Consider the following 19,185-nt stretch of genomic DNA (forward strand, 5'->3'; position numbering starts at 1 on the left):
CTCCCTGCTGACTCCTGCCTAAAGTGTAACCCCTCATCTGGGTTTTACTGCCTCCACATTCCTTCCTACCAAACTCCCCTGCCCACCAAAAAAAAAAAAAATTTTTTTTTTTTTTTTTTTTTTTTTTTTTTTTACCAGGGCTCAGGTCAAATACCACCCCTTCCCTGAAATGTGAGGGAGACCTGGTGGCACAGTGGTTAAAGTGCTCAGCTGCTAATCAAAAGGCTGGCAGTTGGAACCCACTCCGAGGGAAATGTGGTGATCTGCTTCCATAAAGATTACAGCCTTGGAAACCCTATGAGGGCAGTTCTGCTCCATTCCACAGGGTTGCTGTGAGTTGGAATCCACTCGACGGCAGTGGGTGCGTAGGTCCTGAAACGCTTAATACTCCTATGACCAGTTGAGATCTCTCTTTTATCGCTAGAGAATTTTTGGTTTTGCTTCTCTTCCAGAATGTTCTATAAAATTAATATTTTAATTGCTAAGCCTAAGGCTAATTGAATATAGAGTCTGTTTTTGTTCCTTTGTATAGTACAAACAACAAATATTAAATGTAATGAGTTTTTAGTCTTTTAGGTGTACTGGATAAGGCATAAGAAATGTCCCTCCAACTCCTGTTAAGGCAAGAAAGTGCCTGTATTTCAGCAAATGTTTTCTCAGGTTAAAATCAGGTCTTTGAACAACGAGTACAAATGCCTGTAAAACTCTAACATGTTGGTTGCCGTGGAGTTGTTTCGGACTCATGATGACCCCATGTGTGCAGAGTAGAGCTGCTCCATGGGGTTTCCAAGGCTGTGGTCTTTCAGAAGCAGATCTCCAGGCTGTCTTCCAAGGTGCTCTGGGTGGGTTCAAACCGCCAACCTTTCAGCTAGTTGTTAAGCATCTGACTGTTTGAGCCATTCAGGGACGTATAACGTGTTGGTAGAACAGCTTATACCTTGCACTAGTGAAATCTATAGACTTATATCTTTGTCCTCTTTTTTTTTTTTGGAAGTAAACGCGTTGTAAGTGAATTTTAAAAGAAAGGAAAGAATAAAAAGGAAAATTTTAAATCACCCATCAACTCACTATCCAGAGGTAACTGTTTAGCATTTTGCGATATCCTTTCGATTTATTTCTTACACAAAAATGCACTTCTAAATAAAAAATCAAAGCCCCGCATCTGCCCCTCCCAGAAGTAGCCACTGTGGACTTCCCCACGTGAAGTAGGTCATTTCCCAAAATATTAAATATTCCTCTAAAACACAACATAGAAATATTGCACATTATTATTTTATTTAAGCACCTGGGGCAGTTAGATGGTTTCCGGTTTGCTTTTGTTTGCTCTTCATAAATTATCCAGTAATGAAGCAGCTCTTGGTTCACACCCCTGACAATTTTCTTGGGATAAATTTCAAGATATGAAATTACTGGATCAAAGGAAATCAACATTCTTAAGCCTATTGATAAGATATTGCCAAATTTCTGAGCTGAAAGACCATACTCATTTACAAGGTTTGGGAGTGCTCATTCACTAATCCTTGCCAACTTTGTGTACATTTTAATCAAGATGTCTTGGTGTATTTTAAAATTTATATGGAATAATAATAGGACTTTTTTCCCCAAAAATTGATAACAAATTGTTATAGTGCTCATTGATTTGTTGTTATTGTTCTTAGTTGTTCTTGAGTAGGCCCCCAACTCATGGCGACCCTATGCACAACGGGATCGGACCATAAACCAAACCAAACCCAGTGCCATCGAGTCGATTTTGACTCATAGCTATGAGTCGGATTGGACCATAAACACTATTATTATATTCTAAATTATTATTCATACTAAAGTTTGTTTCTCAGCTTTCTTTCTTTTTTTCATTTATCCTTTACCTTTACCCCAGTCTTTCACTATTTGAATTATTACATCTTCTTAAATATGCGTTAGGAAATAGTGGTACATATTCTTCTTCATTATTCCTTCTTATCCCAAAGTTCTTGCTTATTCTCATTCTCTTATCCTTCCAGATTGATTTAGGATGATTTAAGGGGTAATGCTGTCAGGTAGCAACATCAATAAAACTTATAGAGGTTTTAACTGAATTTGTACTAAACATAAATTCATTTGGAGAAAAATAATGCATCTACATATTTTCAGACTTCATGTCCAGAATCAAGGTCTGTCTCTCTATTTAAGTCTTCTTTTTATGTTCTTCTGTGAAGTTGTATAATATTCTTTAGATAAATCACACACATTTCTTACTATATTTATTTCTGAGAATCTTATTGGCTGTCTTTTACTAACTATTAAATAGGAACAATGAGCCGGATCATGAAAAACTAGATTAAGAAAAAAACTGGGAAATAGGAGAGGTTGATTGGAAAAATAATATAAATGTCTATTCTTTTCATACAGAAATGCATCATTCTTGCATTAGCAGAGACCCACACACACTACATTCAAGCAAGTAATCCTCATACTCTATTATTTATGTACTTAACTTACATTATCTACAAACTTTACAGACAGAAGGTCTTGAGCAATATCCTAGGAGAAGTTTTTGCTATGTCAAAGCAAATAATGTTGGTCGTGCTAACATTGTTACCTCCATAACGTAACAGAAGGAAGCAATCGTAGGCCTATTCCAGAGGCAGAGCCTGGGCCGCTAGTAATTTTTCAGGCTATGTAGTCTATTCGAAGGAGCCCTGGTGGCGCAGTGGTTAAGCACTCAGCTGCCAACTGAAAGGTCTGAGGTTTGAACCCACTAGCCACTCTGTGGGAGAAAGATGCAGCAGTCTGCTTCCAGAAAGGTTACAGCCTTGGAAACTCTACAGGGCAGCTCTACTCTGTCCTGTAGGGCTGCTACGAGTTGACATGACTCAACAGAAATGAGTTTATTTCCATGTTGAGCACAAGAGAACATATTAACATGTCAAAAAAGAGTTTTGACATGCCATATATAATGTAAAAACTTAATTCACAAAATTAAAATCAGAACTGTTTTAAAATATGTAATCCTAGAAGTATTATGAGTCATGAGTTTGGTATTTAATTAACATAAAGCTGCTTTTTTGGCTGCCTATTCAGCAATTCACTTGACTGTGGTTCCTTTGCATTTCTGAAAGGAAGCCCCACGAGCTGATGTTTGCTTCAGGATCAGAGAAACGGAAGAGGGCTCCAAATTTAAGGAAAAAAAATTAATAAAGTCAAGCAGTCTCTCAACACTAAATTATCTATATAGACACTTGAAATATTTTCATACCAAAAAAACTGAACCCATTGCCGTCGAGTCAATTCTGACTCATCGCGACCCTATAGGACAAAGTAGAATGGCCCCATAGGGTTTCCAAGGAGCACCTGGTGGATTCAAACTGTCCATCTTTTGGATAGCAGCCGTAGCACTTAACCACTATGCCACCAGTGTTGCCATATTCTCATACAAGGTACAAAAAAAAAAAAAAGAACTACTTTACCTTTATATGTTTTACTCCACAGCTAACCGCTCTGTTTGGCTGATATGGATCCCAGGAAATATCAAAAATCTGTTAAAAAATATTAAAAGTTGCTATGTTGGTCATTTACATGTTTTTGCCTTCCTCCAGGCACCAGTTCAATTACCAAGACTATATCCTGGCACTTAGAACACAATGTTAGCTGCGCAGAGTGAAAAGCGGAGGGTTTGCGTCTGCGGATGATTCTAGAGCACCCACCTCGTGCGTTATGTATTGTCTCATGTCCACTTACCTCACGCCTCAGGAGAGAGGTAATTAACTACAACCACTGAGAACAAACTGGCGCTATCGATTTTATTTTGTCCATCTGTGATAAGCAAATAAATTTTGATGACTTAGGATAATTTTTTGATCGAATTCCCTACAGCTCTCCCTCCACTATGCTGCTGAAAAGCTTTGGACATAGCTTTCTGATGAAAATGAACAGAAGTATAAAATGCTTCATTTTAACTAGTAAAATGTTTTAACAGTCAAGTACAGTTCAATATAGCCAACAGATTCTAGTAGTCATGGAAGTTAGTACTTCTGAGCATAGGGCAGGAGCATTTATCTGGCCCTAACTTAGCCCAACAAAAACAGCCTTTTAGCCCATCATTTTAATCTGACCCAAAACACAATTATGTTTTCAGTGCTCCAAGTAAAGGAAAACATACCCGCTAATATTATTTCTCATTCTTTAAGAAAAGCTGCCAGACAGTCTGTAGGTAGTTTTACTTCCATTTTGGAGACAGGAGAGAAAAGACTCTGCCAACCTTGAGAATCACATTGCCTAGAGCAGTTGCTGAAAATACTCCCAGGGCCCACCTGAGGGATTCGGATTTAGTGGGTCTGGAATCAGGCCTAGTCATCTGCATTTTTAAACAGACCCCAGGAGATTCTGATGCAGGTGGTCCCTGGCCCACACTCTATGAAGGGCTGACAGAAATGGAAGGATGAACTGTCAGGGCCAGAATCTAGACCAAAAAAGAAGCTATGTCACTAACTTCCCTTCAGGTAGAATGGAGCATCTATGGACCGATCATCAGAGGCTGAGTCTGGACCGCCAACCACCGGTCAGGTAGAACGAAGCAATCACGGACCACGGAAAGGGTGCTGTGTTGGAGTCAGAAAGCCATGTCCACATACCAAGTACCAGCGGGGTCCAGGCACCCATTACCATTATGGAACCTCAGGCAAATCTTTGCCTCTCTAACCTTAACTTCCTTTTCTCTAAAGCGGGTGACACTACCTCAGTTTTGTTATAAGGTCGATTAAGATAATGTATATGAAATCCTTTACCAAGCTATAAAGCACTGGTTATACGAATGTAAGGGGTGAAGTATTTTAGCCACTAAAATCATCTTGAGGATCATCATTTTCCCCGAAGCAGCCCGTAATAATTCATGCTGGCATCGGAAATGAAGAACAAGACTCTGGGAGACACAGATTATGGGGTCTGGGGGAACAGTGTCCTAACAGGACAGGATTTCAATAGAACGTTCTAGGCTCCTAAAATTACAGACTTCCCACAAGCGCAGCTGTGCACTTTTTATAATCTCCCCCCAACTGGAAAATGAGCAGTACGTTAACAAAGCAATAGGAGAAAGTCACTGAAATCAGACACACGGGTCACAGGGCATTCAGTAGAGTTAACAACAAGAACAACAAAATCCTTTATATACAAGCCAAAGTCATTACATGAGGCTATTTTTCTAAGTGAGGAGCTTTGACTGGTTTAAAGTGTTCATGATTTTAATTTTCTACATTTTTGTGAAGATAATAGGCCCAAAATTCTGACATGCGGTATACTAAGTCAAGTTGCACTATGTTAAATGATTCAGGAATAGGAGTAGGAATTGCAGGACAATAAATAAAATACTACTTGTGAGTTTGTTTTCAGCAGCACTAGAGGTGGCATCCCGACAATGTGTACTGGGTCCCAAGCCCGATTTTGCGGGCACTGGAAATTCACGCATTTATCCGCTCTAGCTCGACTTACTTTATAAGATATTATGGAATCACAGTATAAGCAGAAATAGTAACATCCAAGACCTAAGCGTCACAAATATTTTCAACCTAAACAGCTCACTGAGTACTAAGTTAATGCCAATTAAATTAAGTTAGTGCCTGGGGGTAGGGCCCAAGCACCAGTGCAGGTGCCAGGCCTTTTCCAACACTTAAGTTCTACTACTGGTCACTCCTGGACTTTCTGAGGCCTTGACCTGGAGCAGAATTCATCCAAACGTGCAGCAACTGTGGGGTTCTCCTACAGCCAGGATTCTCCCTGAATGAACATACCATTCCATTAAAATTTTTTTTTTAAAGTTCACCCTAAGCAAGAGAGATTGACTTAAATATTTAACTAGGGCCTAGTGACATGGGCATTCATATTGTATAGAAATAAGACAACCAGAAGTCAGTGTAAGAAAATCATCCACATGCACTTTCAAACTGGAAAATCAAGACAATAAAGCAGTCAAAATATTTCAATTACCTAAGACCCTGGAGACATAGGTTTCTGACCAGTTACATGCATGCACTTGCTTCGTTCCCTGCCTTGCCAGCTGTGACTACATGGAATTAGCATTTCTGATCACACTGATTTCAGTATGAATGACAAGCAGGCCAACGTTCTCAAATGTAACAGAGACTCTCAGTGGGGTCTTTACATTCATCTGAAATGGGAACGTGCGCCCTTGTAATTACATTTTGTGAATATTATTTTCTGACAACTATTTCCATTTCTAAATTAATACAACTATACATACAATTTCAAATTCAATTCTGTTTTGATTTTATGAAGAAGGGAAATGTCAGTATAAAAAATTTGCTTTTCCTATCAAAAGCAGTTAACAGCTCAAATAAAGCATCTGATTACCAGAAGCGATCATGCCAGCATGTTAGCTACTAATCATGAATTAACAAAAGAAACGGTAAGTTCTTAAGTGCAATACTTGGGAAAAATCTATACGTGGCAAACTTCCTTTAAAAAATATTAAAAGTCAGAGAAGCAATTTCACAATTCCTCCACAGTTACGAAATCCATGTGGTTTGACCCAACAAGGTCTCCTTACCCGGTCGGAATGGCCAGTGGCAGAGGCCAGGAGCTTCCCCTTCCTCCAGTCCCAAATGCAGACTGTGTTTTTGGCATCCAATCCCACAGAGGCTAAACGCTAGGAATAAGAACAATAATTTAATACCTAAAACTGTTGAAAAGATGTCCCTTTATTCATGCCTCCTTCCAGCAAATAGTTGACTGGCTACCTACTACATGCTAGGCACAGGCTTTCTCATGAACAAAGTGATTTCTTAAAATCTATCTTAAACCCCTAACTAAACACAGATGGTTTCCATTAGCATACGCTGAAATTTCAAAAATCTTAAAACACAGGAAACATTACTGCCAAATTTCATGAGGCCTCTCAGAAAGTCAGTGGAAATCACAGGACTAGGCCCTGAAGGCTGGGTTTTAAGTTTCTCACTTAACTTTTTTTTTTTTACAGAGTCTAGGATTCTATCCACCATCCATATGTCAGTTTGTCAAACTGTGGTGGTTTACATGTGGCAGCCGGCTTCCGTAACAATTATAGCCTTGGAAACCCTACGGAGCAGTTCTACTCATACAGTCACTATGAGTTGGAATTGACTCAGGGACAACAGGTTTGGTTTGGTTTTATGATGCTGGGAGCTATGCCACCAGTATCTCGAATGCCAGCGGGGTCACCCATGGTAGACAAGCTTCACTGGAGCTTTCAGACCAAGATGAGCAGGAAGAAAGGCCTGGTGATCTATTTAGTCAATGAAAATCCTACAGGTCACAATAGCATATTGTCTGACATTGTTCTGGAAGAGGAGCCCCCTAGGCTAGAAGGAGCTCAAGATACACAGTGGCTGCAACAGTGGACTCAAGCATACAGCAACCAAAAAGATGAAAGCAGACTGGGTAATGTTTCATTCTGTTTGTATATGAGAAAACAGAGATTTAAGGTGGCTAATTAATTTTCCCAAGGTCTCATGTCTAGCTACTTACAAAGCCAAAGAGAAGCCAAATCTACTTACTCCCAGTGCACATCTCCATTTATTACACAGTGATATCTCCTTATAAACGGTATCCTGCTAGAATCTCCCATTTGGCTGTTTGTGTGTTTCAAACACTTTGATTTTGTCTATAATTTATGCGTTGGATACTTTTTTCCCTTTAAGGACAAATTCTAATCTGAACCCAAAGAATTTATGCTGGGGGATGTTGTTTCAGATTCAATTTACTAAAATTATATATTCTTCTTTATTACTTAAAATATTTGTGAAATTAGAGAAAATTATGAACAAAGGTAGCGTTCATTAATGTGACTTCTCTACGTCAAGCCCTTTAATTTTACCAGCTTGGTTAGGCTTTTAGACTATAGACTCCTGTTGTTAGCTGCCATTGAGTTGGTTCTGACTCATGGTGACCCCATGTTCATTTGTAGTGACAGGCCTGAAAAGCATTTCTATAACTATATATCTATAAAACCAAAAAACCAAACCCAGGGCTGTCAAGTCGATTCCGACTCATAGCGACCCTATAGGACAGAGTGGAACTGCCCCATAGAGTTTCCAAGGAGTCCCTGGTGGATTCGAATTGCAGACTCTCTGGTTAGCAGCCGTAGCACTTAACCGCTACGCCACCAGGGTTTCCTGTATATATCTATACCTACTTGAAAGCATTTCTATTGCCTTTTGTTGACTGTGAGGTTACGGGCCATTTGTCATTTTCTAAATATCATGCGATTCTGGTCAACCCTACTCAGGGAACAAGGCAGACCTGAAGCAATAGCTGTCAACACGCCACGAAACCAATCACGGCAAACAAACAGGGGGTTGCTTTCCTCAACTCAGAGTTAAGTGCCGTGCATTGTACCCCCACCACCGCCACCCAAAAGGGAACCTAAAAGAGGATAGCTAGGGTTCTGACACAAAATAGAACGGGCAAAGAATTAGAAAGTTAAGGCTGGATTTCTCTGGGCCATGCATTACATTTTCTTGTGACTTTTCAGAACAAATATTTACTTAAAAAAAAAAAAGGTTGTTAGGATAACAAAATCAAATTAGAGAAAGTAGGTGTAAGTACACATATAAGCATACATTTGCATTTGTACATGCAAATGCATTTGGACACATTCATTTGATTTAATCAAGAAGTCCACAGACGTGGACACCTAAGCAAATATCATCACCCAGCTGTTTCTCCACAGACCTGGACACCTGAGCAAATATCATTACCCAGCTGTTTCTCCATAGACCTGGACACCTGAGCAAATATCATCACCCAGCTGTTTCTCCACAGACCTGGACACCTGAGCAAATATCATTACCCAGCTGTTTCTCCATAGACCTGGACACCTGAGCAAATATCATTACCCAGCTGTTTCTCCTTAGACCTGGACACCACAGCAAATATCATCACCCAGCTGTTTCTCCATAGACCTGGACACCTGAGCAAATATCATCACCCAGCTGTTTCTCCACAGACCTGGACACCTGAGCAAATATCATCACCCAGTTGTTTCTCCTTAGACCTGGACACCTGAGCAAATATCATCACCCAGCTGTTTCTCCTTAGACCTGGACACCTGAGCAAATATCATCACCCAGCTGTTTCTCCACAGACCTGGACACCTGAGCAAATATCATCACCCAGCTGTTTCTCCACAGACCTGGACACCTGAGCAAATATCATCACCCAGCTGTTTCTCCACAGACCTGGACACCTGAGCAAATATTATCACCCAGCTGTTTCTCCACAGACCTGGACACCTGAGCAAATACCATCACCCAGCTGTTTCTCCTTAGACCTGGACACCTGAGCAAATATCATCACCCAGCTATTTCTCCTTAGACCTGGACACCAGAGCAAATATCATCACCCAGCTGTTTCTCCATAGACCTGGACACCTGAGCAAATATCATCACCCAGCTGTTTCTCCACAGACCTGGACACCTGAGCAAATATCATCACCCAGCTGTTTCTCCACAGACCTGGACACCTGAGCAAATACCATCACCCAGCTGTTTCTCCTTAGACCTGGACACCTGAGCAAATATCATTACCCAGCTGTTTCTCCTTAGACCTGGACACCAGAGCAAATATCATCACCCAGCTGTTTCTCCATAGACCTGGACACCTGAGCAAATATCATCACCCAGCTGTTTCTCCTTAGACCTGGACACCTGAGCAAATATCATCACCCAGCTGTTTCTCCTTAGACCTGGACACCTGAGCAAATATCATCACCCAGCTGTTTCTCCATAGACCTGGACACCTGAGCAAATATCATCACCCAGCTGTTTCTCCATAGACCTGGACACCTGAGCAAATATCATCACCCAGCTGTTTCTCCACAGACCTGGACACCTGAGCAAATATCATCACCCAGCTGTTTCTCCACAGACCTGGACACCTGAGCAAATACCATCACCCAGCTGTTTCTCCTTAGACCTGGACACCTGAGCAAATATCATCACCCAGCTGTTTCTCCTTAGACCTGGACACCTGAGCAAATATCATCACCCAGCTGTTTCTCCACAGACCTGGACACCTGAGCAAATATCATCACCCAGCTGTTTCTCCACAGACCTGGACACCTGAGCAAATATCATCACCCAGCTGTTTCTCCATAGACCTGGACACCTGAGCAAATATCATTACCCAGCTGTTTCTCCTTAGACCTGGACACCTGAGCAAATATCATCACCCAGCTGTTTCTCCATAGACCTGGACACCTGAGCAAATATCATCACCCAGCTGTTTCTCCACAGACCTGGACACCTGAGCAAATATCATTACCCAGCTGTTTCTCCATAGACCTGGACACCTGAGCAAATATCATCACCCAGCTGTTTCTCCACAGACCTGGACACCTGAGCAAATATCATTACCCAGCTGTTTCTCCATAGACCTGGACACCTGAGCAAATATCATTACCCAGCTGTTTCTCCTTAGACCTGGACACCACAGCAAATATCATCACCCAGCTGTTTCTCCATAGACCTGGACACCTGAGCAAATATCATCACCCAGCTGTTTCTCCACAGACCTGGACACCTGAGCAAATATCATCACCCAGTTGTTTCTCCTTAGACCTGGACACCTGAGCAAATATCATCACCCAGCTGTTTCTCCTTAGACCTGGACACCTGAGCAAATATCATCACCCAGCTGTTTCTCCACAGACCTGGACACCTGAGCAAATATCATCACCCAGCTGTTTCTCCACAGACCTGGACACCTGAGCAAATATCATCACCCAGCTGTTTCTCCACAGACCTGGACACCTGAGCAAATATTATCACCCAGCTGTTTCTCCACAGACCTGGACACCTGAGCAAATACCATCACCCAGCTGTTTCTCCTTAGACCTGGACACCTGAGCAAATATCATCACCCAGCTATTTCTCCTTAGACCTGGACACCAGAGCAAATATCATCACCCAGCTGTTTCTCCATAGACCTGGACACCTGAGCAAATATCATCACCCAGCTGTTTCTCCACAGACCTGGACACCTGAGCAAATATCATCACCCAGCTGTTTCTCCACAGACCTGGACACCTGAGCAAATACCATCACCCAGCTGTTTCTCCTTAGACCTGGACACCTGAGCAAATATCATTACCCAGCTGTTTCTCCTTAGACCTGGACACCAGAGCAAATATCATCACCCAGCTGTTTCTCCATAGACCTGGACACCTGAGCAAATATCATCACCCAGCTGTTTCTCCTTAGACCTGGACACCTGAGCAAATATCATCACCCAGCTGTTTCTCCTTAGACCTGGACACCTGAGCAAATATCATCACCCAGCTGTTTCTCCATAGACCTGGACACCTGAGCAAATATCATCACCCAGCTGTTTCTCCATAGACCTGGACACCTGAGCAAATATCATCACCCAGCTGTTTCTCCACAGACCTGGACACCTGAGCAAATATCATCACCCAGCTGTTTCTCCACAGACCTGGACACCTGAGCAAATACCATCACCCAGCTGTTTCTCCTTAGACCTGGACACCTGAGCAAATATCATCACCCAGCTGTTTCTCCTTAGACCTGGACACCTGAGCAAATATCATCACCCAGCTGTTTCTCCACAGACCTGGACACCTGAGCAAATATCATCACCCAGCTGTTTCTCCACAGACCTGGACACCTGAGCAAATATCATCACCCAGCTGTTTCTCCATAGACCTGGACACCTGAGCAAATATCATTACCCAGCTGTTTCTCCTTAGACCTGGACACCTGAGCAAATATCATCACCCAGCTGTTTCTCCATAGACCTGGACACCTGAGCAAATATCATCACCCAGCTGTTTCTCCACAGACCTGGACACCTGAGCAAATATCATCACCCAGCTGTTTCTCCTTAGACCTGGACACCTGAGCAAATATCATCACCCAGCTGTTTCTCCACAGACCTGGACACCTGAGCAAATATCATCACCCAGCTGTTTCTCCACAGACCTGGACACCTGAGCAAATATCATCACCCAGCTGTTTCTCCATAGACCTGGACACCTGAGCAAATATCATTACCCAGCTGTTTCTCCTTAGACCTGGACACCTGAGCAAATATCATCACCCAGCTGTTTCTCCATAGACCTGGACACCTGAGCAAATATCATCACCCAGCTGTTTCTCCACAGACCTGGACACCTGAGCAAATATCATCACCCAGCTGTTTCTCCTTAGACCTGGACACCTGAGCAAATATCATCACCCAGCTGTTTCTCCACAGACCTGGACACCTGAGCAAATACCATCACCCAGCTGTTTCTCCTTAGACCTGGACACCTGAGCAAATATCATCACCCAGCTGTTTCTCCTTAGACCTGGACACCTGAGCAAATATCATCACCCAGCTGTTTCTCCTTAGACCTGGACACCTGAGCAAATATCATCACCCAGCTGTTTCTCCTTAGACCTGGACACCTGAGCAAATATCATCACCCAGCTGTTTCTCCATAGACCTGGACACCTGAGCAAATATCATCACCCAGCTGTTTCTCCACAGACCTGGACACCTGAGCAAATATCATTACCCAGCTGTTTCTCCATAGACCTGGACACCTGAGCAAATATCATCACCCAGCTGTTTCTCCACAGACCTGGACACCTGAGCAAATATCATCACCCAGCTGTTTCTCCACAGACCTGGACACCTGAGCAAATACCATCACCCAGCTGTTTCTCCACAGACCTGGACACCTGAGCAAATACCATCACCCAGCTGTTTCTCCTTAGGCCTGGACACCTGAGCAAATATCATCACCCAGCTGTTTCTCCTTAGGCCTGGACACCTGAGCAAATATCATCACCCAGCTGTTTCTCCTTAGACCTGGACACCTGAGCAAATATCATCACCCAGCTGTTTCTCCATAGACCTGGACACCTGAGCAAATATCATTACCCAGCTGTTTCTCCACAGACCTGGACACCTGAGCAAATATCATTACCCAGCTGTTTCTCCATAGACCTGGACACCTGAGCAAATATCATTACCCAGCTGTTTCTCCATAGACCTGGACACCTGAGCAAATATCATCACCCAGCTGTTTCTCCACAGACCTGGACACCTGAGCAAATATCATCACCCAGCTGTTTCTCCACAGACCTGGACACCTGAGCAAATACCATCACCCAGCTGTTTCTCCACAGACCTGGACACCTGAGCAAATACCATCACCCAGCTGTTTCTCCACAGACCTGGACACCTGAGCAAATATCATCACCCAGCTGTTTCTCCTTAGACCTGGACACCTGAGCAAATATCATCACCCAGCTGTTTCTCCTTAGACCTGGACACCTGAGCAAATACCATCACCTAGCTGTTTCTCCTTAGACCTGGACACCTGAGCAAATATCATCACCCAGCTGTTTCTCCTTAGACCTGGACACCTGAGCAAATATCATTACCCAGCTGTTTCTCCATAGACCTGGACACCTGAGCAAATACCATCACCCAGCTGTTTCTCCTTAGACGTGGCTATGAACGGGAAAGTAGAGGGTCAGTGAAAATGAGGGAAAGTCTCAATGAGATGGCCTGACACAGTAGCCACAACAGTGAATTCAAACATACCAACAATCATGAAGATGGCGCAGGACCGGGGACATTGAACTCCGTTCTACGTGAGGTTGCCATGAGTCAGAGCCAACTTGATGGTGACGGTAGTACAATGGAATGTAGGTACTATCCTGACTAAACCAGATGGATTACAGCGTAGTAAGACCAAAAGCATATATACCTATTAAAAACCCATTGCCGTCTAGCGATTCCAACTCGTGGTGACCCTTAGGACAGAGTAGAACTGCCCCATAGCGTTTCCAAGGAGCACCTGGTGGATTTGAAGGAGCCACCTTTTGGTTAGCAGCCATAGCTCTTAATCATTACACCACCAAGGTTTCCACATATATACCAGGGTTCTAAATATGTAGTGAATCTGGTTCTAACTTGAAAAAATGAACGGTTAATGATCAATACTCTCTCAAAATAGCAGAAAACACCAAGTACATGTTAATTGTTAAACAAATGACTTAAACCAGGTCAACTCCCATAACCCACTGAGTTTCCTGAAGATTCTCAGTTTAGTCAATCCTCTAGGAATAATTTCACAGGTCTCTCCATGGCACCGACTTACAGAATTAATTCTGACATGTCTCAAATATTGGACTGAAGGACTTAACTGGCAGAAATATGGAAGATCAAAGGGAGGAAGAGTGGCAAAGGAACATGGAGAAGGCTGGGGAGAGAAGGGCAAGGACTTAGGGAGGAGGTGAATGCAGTGGGAGCCAGGAGTGATCCCCAATGTTCCCTCTTCCTTTTCTATAACACATCAACAGATCTTTTCTGCCAAGTGTAGCCAGAGGCCAAAGGAAGGAGAGAAAACCTTGTTGAGAGGATTCGGAAGGCTTCATGAAGGCTATTGTAGTGTCTTTGAAGAAGGAGTCAGTTCAAAGGGATAATGGAAGTAAAACTAGAAAAGTCTGTTAGTGTAGAAATGCCCAGCTACAAAGTATGGACTTCATTCAATGGTACTCCACGGTTTTGTGGGTTTTAAGCAGTGCCTTGAAACTTTTTTTATTTGGTGAAATGTATTAGCAAGAAATTGACTGTGGGGAAACCAGCGTAGAGATTACTTAAACTAAGTCAGACATGGGATGATTTGAAACTTAAAGAACGGTAGCAGAATGGGAAGAGGATGAAGGTTATGATAAAGAAAATAATAAGCAGGAATTGGTGACTGCTTGAGTTGGGAGGAGGTAGGGAGGAGTCAGAAGTAATCTCAAGGTAAAGAGTCCTAGAGAATTTTCTCAGTGAATAGTTAGGAGGTGCCATTATCTTCCAAAAGCCAGGGTACCAGGGTAATGCTCAGGGCTTGAGGACTATGAAGAAGGTTTGGCCCAGTCGTTATTCCAATGGATGAGAAAGTGGGTTTGCTGAGCAATGGTGGAACTGAATTCATGAATTCTTTTAGGAGGCTTTTTAACTGGATGGTGAGGCTAGGGGAAACCAAAAGTGGAGCCTATCTGGGGCTGGGTGCTAGTGCCACAAGCTTGGGAAAAGGCCAGGTAGGTGAGGAATTCTAGAAGACTGGCAGAAGGAGCCAGCCAGGTCGACGGGCTCTCTGAGCCCGTAGGCTTGTAATGTTGGCATTATAATTTTAGGTGACTTGTGTGAAGTCATTAAAAAGAGAAGTCACTAAAGAAAAGAGAAGTGGGAAAAGATACACACCTGTCCATCTGAGTCAAAAGCCAGGCAGGCAACTCCATGCGTATGGACATCTTTAAGAATGGACACAGTCTGTACATTATACGAATCCCATACGCATATATATGGCTCCTTTCCAACTTGGCCAGTCGCGACAAGAGTTTTATCTGGATGTAAGGCAAGGCTGAAAGAGAAAAAGGTCTCTTTTCACATTTTGAACTAAACAAAGTTAAAAAAAATATTACCTTTTATCCAAATTTATTTCTCACTCCGTAATCATCTAATAAAAGATTATCTCAAGAGAAAGAGTCTGAACTGTCTCCAAATAATTACCTGACCAGTCTAAATTGAAACGTTCAACTTTGGCAAAGAGAAGCTTAGCACAGCTTAACAAAAAGACTGTTTTGTGAGGTCATACCCATTTGGTTACCTTGAAAATCCGGCACTCTTATGATTATGGTTCTGTGGTTAGAAAATATTCCATATGGTTCTGTAATTGCTTTAAAAAAAATTTATTTGATGATATTTACTTAACGGTTTTGAAAATATTACCCAGTTTTCAAGCTAGCTTTTGACTTTAATTTGGGAAAAAAAAAAGTTGCTGCTAGGAGAAAGTTCACCCCTCTGAGTTAATGAGACCTGCCTGCGGAAGCGCGGGATACCATCCTAAGTGGGATTTGAAAGCACGGAAGGGTCCCAGAGTCAAGTGCTGTTTCTGTATCTGTCGCCACAGATTATGCATTTTAAATGAAAATTTCTGTTTTTCATAAATCACTGTGACACCAAGAGACCTGTAAATTACTCTGCCCCTGGCTTGTGCAGCAGTTTTCCTCGTAGTCCAATCAAAATAAAACTTTGCCAAATGCCAACTAGTGTTTCAAGGCGTCTGTAGCAGTCAAGAGGGAGAAATGTCACCATTATTATTCCTGGATATCACTCCAATGGTTAAATTTATCATGTAAAGAAGGTGTGCCTTTCTGAAAATAAGTGTTAGAAATAAAAAAAGCACATCACGTATATAGAAACCTAGCAGATGACTCTGTTTACACAGTCAACAGAAGTAGAAGCTTTTCCTTTCAATTTTTAGCATCTGTTTACACAGTAAACAAAAGTGGATTTTTGTTTCCTTTTCCATTTTGAACATGGTGCTGATAAGGGCAGACACACTGGAATCAGACAGCGGGGTTTGCACAGCGGCTGCCTCCCACCAGCTCTGGTTCCTCGAGCACTTTACTTGATCTCTCTTGCCTCAATTTCTTCATCTATAAAATGAAGACAGTATATAAAAATAAATAATATAACGAATGCAGAGTGCTTAGCACAGTGCCTGGCACGAGACGCACTTGATACCAGGTTCATCACCATCATCATCGTCATCGCGTAACTCTCATCATACAGATATCATCGACACGCATGTCTGCGTGGATACAGTGTGCCTCAGATAAACAAGCTACTTTGAATACGAGGTGGCCATCTGACAAGCGCTTGCTGGAAAATGTTTCTTCAGGAATCTTTATAAGGAAGTAATATAAAAAGATAATCTGTACAAAAACCCAAAAAACCAAACCCGTTGCTGTTGAGTCAACTCCAACTCATAGCGACCCTATAGGACAGAGCAGAACTGCCCCATAGAGTTTCCAAGAAGCGGCTGGTGGATTCGAACTGCTGGCCTTTTGGTTAGCAGTGTACCTCTTAAATACTACACCGCAGGGTTTCTGTCCGTATAAAAGGGAAGCTTTTTAACAACAGATGAATGCTAGAGGCTTTCAAACTTCTTAAGGCTGTGGAACACTGAGCGAGGAGAGTTGGTGTAGAAGGTAGAAATGACCAACAAGGCATCAAAGGACCCTCTCAATTTCAGTTTTTCTGGGATATACCTGTTATTTGATGGCATCACGATGTTCTAGAAAATTGCGATTATGAAGTGCCATGTTTGTTTCATTCAACCAATGGATGGAAGTAGTCTGTGAAAACCCTATATATACACAAACTAGTATATTTTAGTTCATTCATCCAACAAACCCTTATTTAAGGGTACAGTGCCCCAGACAGATACTTAAAGAGAAAATACACTGCCCCCTTAAGCTCACCTTAACAGAAAGGACAGACATGGAAAAAAATAACTAGAGAATATATACAAGATATCAAGATATGTACATAGTGACGTACAAAGACAAAGGATGGGGTGACAAGCTGTCTAGGACATTAGAGATGGCATCAGTTCATATGACAGACAAAGGGCATTCACGTGAGAAGACAGTGTCAGTAGTGAAATCTTACTGAGAATAACAGGGAATTAGATGCGTTAGACAGGCAGGAGTGGCTCACGAAAACCCTTTTAATGAGACCAGGAAGCTGGGGCACCACTGACAATCGTTAGCAGGACAGAAAATGAACAGCTTTGTGTTTCTGGGAGACAATCCTTGCAGTGGTGATGTGCAGTGGGAAGGGCAGACTGCAGAGGAATGTTGTGAGAGGAGGCGGGAAAGTCAAAGTCTATGCAGGAGACAATGAGGGCCTAAGGTAAGGCAGTGGATGGAAAGGACGAGTCAAGAGATATTTAAGAGAAGAGGAAAGAGAAAGAGAAAAGGTTAGGATGCTGGAGGCAGAGGAAAATCTCGGACAAGTCAAAGTTGACCGAAGTTGTTGGTTTGGGCAACTGGGTATATAACTCGTAGAGCTTGGCAGCGTTAGAGTTTGAAGCCTATGAACTTGATCCTGGGAAAAGATGGACTTAACCCCACCTGATTTTTATTTGGGAAACCAAGAAGACCCCTTATGTTAGCACCATACCTAGAGTCCTAAGAGATACAAAGGAGAGAGGATTTGACCAGACTGTTAGCCCTGGTGGCGCAATGGTGAAGCACTGGGCACTAACCGAAAGGTTGGTGGTTCAAACCCACCAGCGGCTCTTCGGGAGAAAGATGTGGCAATCTGTTCACGTGAAGATTACAGCCTTGGAAACCCTATAGGGCAGTTCTACTCTGTCAGTGGGCTTGGTTTTGGGTGTTTGCAAGAGAGCAGAGGCTGTCTTGCATCACTCTATCCCAGGTCTTGGGACATCACATAACAAAGAAAGCGCTGACAAAACACTTGCTGAAGAGACTGAACGACACCAATCATACTCCTGGCTGCCATTTTGCCTCCCCTCTACTGCTGTACAAGCAACAGCTTCTACTCAGGGACCAGAAAATAAAGGGAACAAGTATATTTTCCCTGGATGACAGGAGACATAAACTCTTTTGCTGTCATCACAGCTTTTTTTGTTCTGACGTTTTAGATATTTAATAGATTTCTGCAACATCAGAAGCTCCCAGAATAAAAAAATCACTGTTCTAGTAAGTCATTCTGACTCTAATTTCATGATTCCTGGCTTTTCTCAGCTAATTCCTTGAATGAGGGGGTCAATGGAACAAGCAGCATTAAACAAATCTTCAAAGAGCCCTTCAAAATGATATTTTCACCTAAGTTACCTTATTAGCTGTATGTTATGGATCAAATTGTGTCCCCCGAAAATATACGTTGAAGTCCTAACTCCTATACCTGTGAAGGTACTTCTGTTTGGAAATGGGAGGTTTCTGTTGCTATGTTAATGAGGTCCTGCCTGAGTAGAGTGAGTCTTATAAAGTAGAGCACAGAGGCAGAGAGACACACACAGAGGGAGATGGCGTGTGACGACGGAGCAGATGTATCTCCAAGCAGCAAAGGCATGGCAAGGCTTGCCAGCCGTCACCAGAAACTAGGAGAGAGGCCCACAGAAGGAACTGACACAGCTGTGGCCCTGATTTGGACTTCCAGCCTCCAGAACTGTGAGAAAATAAATATCTGGTCTTTAAAGCCACCTACTTCGTGGTATTTTGTTATGGCAGCACTAGGTAACTAAGACACAGTATTACCCCAAATAATCTCATCTTGTGATTAACTTATTTTTAACTCAGTTATTCTTGAATTGTTCTTTGTATTCATATTAAATCT

General features: G+C 42.5%; 1 protein-coding gene across 5 annotated transcripts in view; it reads right to left on the reverse strand.

Moving 5' to 3' along the window:
* Positions 1-19,185, reverse strand: part of EML6 (EMAP like 6) — a 264,701-nt gene that overhangs the window by 147,154 nt on the left and 98,362 nt on the right. For all 5 annotated transcript variants that reach the window (XM_049870655.1, XM_049870656.1, XM_049870657.1 and 2 more), the window contains exons 3-5: positions 15,235-15,394; positions 6,539-6,637; positions 3,447-3,515 (exon numbers count right to left, since the gene is read on the reverse strand). In XM_049870655.1, coding sequence (XP_049726612.1) covers positions 3,447-3,515; positions 6,539-6,637; positions 15,235-15,394 — 328 coding nt within the window. The remainder of the gene's footprint in view (positions 1-3,446; positions 3,516-6,538; positions 6,638-15,234; positions 15,395-19,185) is intronic.

Source organism: Elephas maximus, chromosome 26 (genome assembly GCF_024166365.1).
Source record: "Elephas maximus indicus isolate mEleMax1 chromosome 26, mEleMax1 primary haplotype, whole genome shotgun sequence".
Taxonomy (NCBI): Eukaryota; Metazoa; Chordata; class Mammalia; order Proboscidea; family Elephantidae; genus Elephas; species Elephas maximus.